Source organism: Sinocyclocheilus grahami, unplaced genomic scaffold (assembly GCF_001515645.1).
Source record: "Sinocyclocheilus grahami isolate Dianchi unplaced genomic scaffold, SAMN03320097.WGS_v1.1 scaffold1468.1, whole genome shotgun sequence".
In the NCBI taxonomy this organism is placed as follows: domain Eukaryota; kingdom Metazoa; phylum Chordata; class Actinopteri; order Cypriniformes; family Cyprinidae; genus Sinocyclocheilus; species Sinocyclocheilus grahami.
In genome coordinates this window covers 71,192-77,806 of record NW_015506647.1, presented here as the reverse complement: position 1 = coordinate 77,806, position 6,615 = coordinate 71,192, and the positions used below count along the sequence as shown (strand labels likewise).

The window sequence follows — 6,615 nt, the reverse complement described above, 5'->3', positions numbered from 1 at the left end:
TGACTGTTTATTAACACATTAAGGTACACTTTTAAGTGTACTATATATAATGTCAGATCTAATACTGTAATAATCAAATGTCAAGTGTAATAATGTCAAATTAAAAGTTTTACTTTAAAGTAGATTTTGAATCATTGTTTTATTATTCTTTTGTCATGCTTTAAAGAAGCACACTTATTTTAAAATGCTGACTAACATACTAAAGCACATGTAAAGTTCTTGATTATACTTTTAACGGTTTGTTATTTATTATTACATTTAAAGTTAATATATTTTAAATGTACTAAATGTAAACGCAACTTCATTACAAATGTATAATTACAAATATACTGAAATACGTGACATAAATTTTTTAATATGTGACCATGGACAACAAAACCAGTCATAAGGGTCAGTTTTTTTAAATTGAGATGTATAGATAATCTGAAAGCTGAATAAATAGTCTTTCAATTGATGTATGGTTTGTTAGGACAGGACAATATTTGGCTGAGAAACAACTATTTGAAAATCTGGAATCTGAGGGTGAAAAAAAGCTTGTTATACATCCAACTAACGGATCAATACTTTGATCAATGAACAATGCTCAGTGGAAATACCTAAATGTGACATTGAAAATAGCTCTTGCACATCTTTGTGGGGCTGTAATTAAACTTTGTTAAACTGAAGTGTCAATACAATGATCTGGTGTTCCATAGTCAAATGATTAATAAGCAAAATATCTTAATCAGCACTGGCCTATTGTTTTGTTGTTGTTCAAATCTGTCGATGCATCTTTATGCCTAACATCTCACCCTCAACTAACAGAATAATACAATGATTGGCTGAACATTTCCTTAATGACTAAAATCTAATTTTTGATTGATTTGTTAAAGCTTTCGTATTCACCGGACACAAAACATACTCAGTAGAGACCATCATTATCTTGACTCACGGTTTCATGTTGAACATATCCTTTATGCTTTCAGGGTTGGCCACTGCTGGGTTATTGGTCTTCTCGGTTTCATCCGTCCAGGTCATCTGCACCTCCTCTCCGGGGCTCATGGACAACAAAACCAGTCATAAGGGTCAGTTTTTTTAAATTGAGATGTATAGATAATCTGAAAGCTGAATAAATAGTCTTTCAATTGATGTATGGTTTGTTAGGACAGGACAATATTTGGCTGAGAAACAACTATTTGAAAATCTGGAATCTGAGGGTGAAAAAAAATAAAAATATTGAAAAAAATCGCCTTTAAATTTGTCCAAATGAAGTCCTTAGCAATGCATATTACTAATGATAATACATTTCTGATATATTTACAGTAGGAAAATTACAAACTATCTTCTTAGATCTTTACTTAATATCCTAATGATTTTTGGCATAAAAGAAAAATCGCTAATTTTGACCCATACAATGTATTTTTGGCTATTGCTACAAATATACCCCAGCGACTTATGACTGGTTTTGTGGTCCAGAAACTGGCTTTAACCCAAAATATTTGTAGCCATTTGAAATTAGGGGCAACCACTGCATTTGAATCACAATCCAAACAAAGATGCTGCACACGTTGCACAAGCAGATGTTTTTGATTTGAATTTTATAATTTGAAGATTTAAAGCAAAAACATAATTGTCTGACTTTAGCTTTGTGAAAGTATGCTACATAAAACATATCTGCATGAAACAAAAACAGCAGACGAGCTGAATGAGATGCAAATTCACTCTCTGCAGGTGGTGCTTATGGAACAGCAGCAATATAGACTTTCTTTGGTTACCGCTGTAAACTAAGCAGTGCTGCGCTTATTAACACTACTTTATACAGAGGAAAGAGGAGAAGAAAATACCATTACCATCAAAACTTTTCTGAAAACAGTCAGTTGCCCTCAGTGATACATTCATATTTGTATTTTCTTCCTATATTTTGAGCATCGTGAACGGTGATCTTGCTCTGCATGCTACAGCATTTCCTCCTCTTTGCGCCCGTCTTCAGCATCTCTCGCTTCAGTTATCGTCATGTTTACAGACTCAGGCATGATATATTTTTCTATATCACTGTCCCAGTAGCTCCCGAAATTAATATAAAATTAAGTACAAAAAAATAAAGTACAAAGACTGGAGAAATGTAATGTACTTTTGTACTTATTTTTCTGTTATTTAAGGGAGCTACTGGGACAGTGATAAAGATCGACAGGTTGTTTCACAATATTACTGATTTTACTGTATTTTTGATCAAATAAATGCATGTGTATACACATTTTGACACCTCTTAAAATAGTGTAAATATCCATAATGACGTTACAAAACTGTCACTGAGCTTGTTGCACATTGTGGGATTGGTGTATCTGTGAAACATCTGAAAAAAAAAACATATCTTAAAAATGTATCTTCTATTTTGAAAAGCCTTGGAGTTGGTTGCATTCCTCTGATGCCTAAAATGCTGTCTAGGTAGGCAGCTCACTAGGGTTTAAGTTAGAGCTGTATGGTTCTTGTCCACACGCAAAGTACCATTATCTACCATCAATGATAAAACATTTGCTCCAACATTGATCTGATCACTCTGCCAGCAGTACCTTGTGCTGGCGCAGGAGGAAGGGAAGGAGCATGAGCAAGCCTCCGTCATGGACAATCCACCACACGTCGATGTGGCCCTCAGTGAAACGCTCTCCGTTTGATGGATATGCAGAGATGTTCTTCGGCACCAGCAGGGCCAGGTGAGCTGCAGTGGTCTCCCTAACAACCTCTGTGGGGAAAAACAATAAAACAAAAACGCATACCAATAAACTCAAACACACTAATTTGTGAGGTCATACATAGAGCTACACTGGGAAAACAATCTAATTGTGATCATGAGCTGCTCACGTGTAAGAACACAGTACGCTGACATAAAATGGTAATATCTAAATATCTAAAACGGGTGTTGTTCAAATAAAAAATATATAATTTAGCTTTACTAAATCAACCTAAATACATTAATTTATACCAACAAAATGGTTTTTACGGTTAAGGTTAGGGACAGGTTTGGTCTTATGGTTAGAGTTAGGTTTAAGGATGGGTTAAGGTGTAGGGTTAAAAGTGTAATTAGAGATGTAACTACAGAAATTAAATATATAACTACAGGATGCTATTTTTTAAATACAAGTACAATGTAAAAACATGTATGTACACAAAAATTGCATTGTATCAAGTGATTAATTTAAATGTAAGCACATAGCATTTAAAGTCACTTAATATAAATTAGGTCCCTAGTCATGCACATGTATGTATTCAATATTCATCTATGTAGATATCTATGCACTCTTTATCATTTCTCATAACAGGCAGTTTACAATCTTGTGAGCAAGAGTTGCTTTACTGATTGATAACATAGTGATATCAGTAAAGCTGAGCCAAAAGTCATGAAAACATGGGTAAAAAGTTCATCAACCAGCTATAACAGAGGCTCTGCTATCTTTGTTGCACTGTCCAAACTAACCTAACATCTTGTCTTACCAATGAAGTTCCTACAGCGGTGGTGCTCCTCAGCCTGTTTCCAGTTCTTAGGGAAGCTGACCAGAACCGTGTTGTGACGGAGGCCACCTAGTCCTCCAGCCTGGATCAGGTGTGAGGTGGCGTCCCGCAGGTTAGAAGAGATCACTACCTGACTGAATCCCTTCACCTTCTCGACCTCCATCAGCTTCCTTAGGGACTGAGAGAGATGGATCTTATTAGCGTCAGTAGTTCTGCAGGAGCTCAGCACTGATCCTCTGTGTGTATGTATGTGTGTCTGTGTGTGTGTGTGTGCGCATGCATACTTGGTCTGCTTTCTGTGCCTGTGGCTGGTTGTTTAAGTAGGTGCCCTCCACACACGCTCCCACGATGGTCAAGCCTTTGCCCGCTTTCAGTTGACTGGTCAGAGACAGCAGTCGAGGCTGCTCTACGCTCTGCTCCCCATCCAAACTCATAAGCACCAGAATCTGGGGCCTGGAAGATTGATAACATTTTAAAAATGTAAAATACATTCTCAATATTTTGGATGAATGTAATTTGACGTGAGAACCATGTTGTGCATGTAATAGTTTACTGCTTGTTTGTTGTGTGAAGAGGCATATTACTGATCAGTCACTAACCTCCAGTTTTTAGTGTGAGGAGGACCTTCCTCCAGCCTCATCAGAGCATAGCGGGCGGCACTCAGAGAAATACCACGAATCCCATCACCCCACTCCTTCTCTGCCCTACAAAGATCAGGATCAGGTTATAACTTTTATATATTACAAATTTGATGATATTAATAATTTGATGATATTGCTGTTGTATTCCATTTTTTAAAGTATGAAATCATGAGATTACTTTACAATTATTTTGTATTTCTATTGACATCACTATTTTTAACAAGAAATAAAAAAGGTTTATACATTTAACATTGTTAATAGATAATGAAAGATGTTGTCAAATGAATCAAATTAAACTATCTTCAAAAGTTTGGGGTCAATATGATTTTTTTTTTTTAAATTAATACTTTTATTCAGCAAGGATGCATTGAATTATTATTAAAAGTGACAGTAAAGTTATTTATAATGTTACAAAAGAATTCAATTCATCAAAGAATTCTGAAAAAACGTAATATGGTTTTCACAAAAATATTAAGCAGCACCACTGCGATAACAATAATGAATGTTCCCTGAGCACCAAAAATGTTAAAATGATTTCTGAAGGATCATGTGACACTGAAGACTGGAGTAATAATGCTGAAAATTCAGCTCAGCATCACAGGAATAAATTACATTTTAAAATACATTATAATAGAAAACACTTATTTAAATTGTAATAATATTTTACAATATTACTGTATTTTTGATTAATTAAATACTAAACTCCTTGGTGAGCATAAAAGCATAAAAGAACAAAAAAATCTTACCGACCTTGAACTTTTGACATATTAATCATATACTTTGGCTTAAGTACATTATAACAGAGAATATAAAATCAAATAAGTGAATTCTAGAAACATGTTGTCTTTTTTTAAAGCATGCTTATATTTATCTCAAACTATACTAATGGGTCTTTATACATGATACTTTGGCCAAACCTTATTACTAAACCTTAGTATCTTCCACTAATAATCATCTGAAACTACAGTATATAGATTTACTTTGAATAATTACTCATTACACCACATTCGTCAGGCCTTTAAATAAATCCTCTAGCAGAAAAAACTAAAAGCTGTACAGACAATAATGCCTTTTCTGCCAAGAGTGAGATTGATCTAGTTAGTGTGAAACTCATTAAGTTTTTTCCTTTTTTTCCTCTGTTGTCGCCTCCTCCCGAGACTCATTCAGGTTTGCTTACCCGCAGAATTCGATGTATTTGTAGATGCAGCTGGCGATTACCATGGCAACAATGGCGTAGTACCAAGAGCAGAGGAACATCAGGGTAAGACACAAGCTCATGCCCAAGAGTGACAAAGCCCTGGAGAGACATTACAGTCCAACTCATGCTCATTTGTCCAGTTAACAATTGCTGTGATTTTGGTGTCAGCTGTGTTTATAATAATAACGATAACCACCACAGGTGACTGTAATCTTAGCGCTGGAAGAAGGACTTAATTATGTGGTGTGATGTCTGTAGCCTTCACTTTAAGGTTAAACTTTACAAAAGACTTTCATCCTCTCAAAGCAATAATTTTGTGAACAAACACACTTTCTGTCAGTGACACAAACCTAAGGGAGCAGGTGTTTGTGTGTGTTCGTACCAGTGGTAGAACTTAAAGCGTGGCCTCCAGTTCGGGGTCCTGAGGAGAGTCTGCAGCGCACAGGCCAGATTTACAAACATGTAGCACATGAGGAAGAACCTGCAGAGGAAAACAGAGCATCAGAATATTCATCAGAAAAATTATATAGAGAAAACACTTCCCCATTTGAAATTCTCATGTTTTGCAGTAATGGACTGCATTAGTGATCATTTATGTGTGTTATATTAAAGGTGCTGAATATTTATGAATTCAGTTATTCTGGATTGTATGCTCATAATTACATTAGACCACTATGTCCAGATCAGTTTGAAATCAATGCTGATCAGCGAAAGAAAGACAAATGAAGTCACTGTGGCTTTAAAGTGTTGAGAAAAAAAAACCAAAGCATGACAAAGTCCATACTTTTATCAGCTGTACATTTGTAATGCATATCTACAAAGGTTATAAGGGGGAATGTAGTGAATACAAAGTGCTGAATTAATGGTATTTTATTGTGCTATATACCTGTAAATAAGTTTAGGAAATAGAGGCTATTCAGCATAGTAAAGAAGTTTTATTACAGCAATATTGAGAAAGTAGAGACAGTTTATTGCTGTTGTTTCTCTGGGACTCATAAAGAACGAGGTGTGCTGTGCAGGGGTGTAGCCGTCATTTCAGAAGTGAGGGGGACAGGAATGTCAAATGTAATATATTGTATTGTAGTGTATTTATTTATTTATTTAGACCAAAACAAAACAAACTTTTCTTATCTCTTAATTGGGAAAAAAACCCCACTCCTGGACAATAACCAATAATTTGTACTATATATATATAATACAAATAATATCACTATATAATACCAATCATGAAATTGTCATTAGGGAATATATATATATATATATATATATATATATATATATATATATATA

The 6,615-nt window shown here is 34.9% G+C and overlaps 1 protein-coding gene across 1 annotated transcript in view; it reads right to left on the bottom strand.

The window, feature by feature from the left end:
* Positions 1–2,531: 2,531 nt before the first annotated feature.
* The window catches only part of LOC107570505 (solute carrier family 12 member 5-like), a 47,771-nt gene continuing 43,687 nt past the window's right edge, over positions 2,532–6,615 (bottom strand). The window contains exons 15-18 of the mRNA XM_016256733.1: positions 4,086–4,190; positions 3,771–3,939; positions 3,469–3,664; positions 2,532–2,719 (exon numbers count right to left, since the gene is read on the bottom strand). Of these exons, the coding sequence (XP_016112219.1) occupies positions 2,532–2,719; positions 3,469–3,664; positions 3,771–3,939; positions 4,086–4,190 (658 nt within the window). The remainder of the gene's footprint in view (positions 2,720–3,468; positions 3,665–3,770; positions 3,940–4,085; positions 4,191–6,615) is intronic.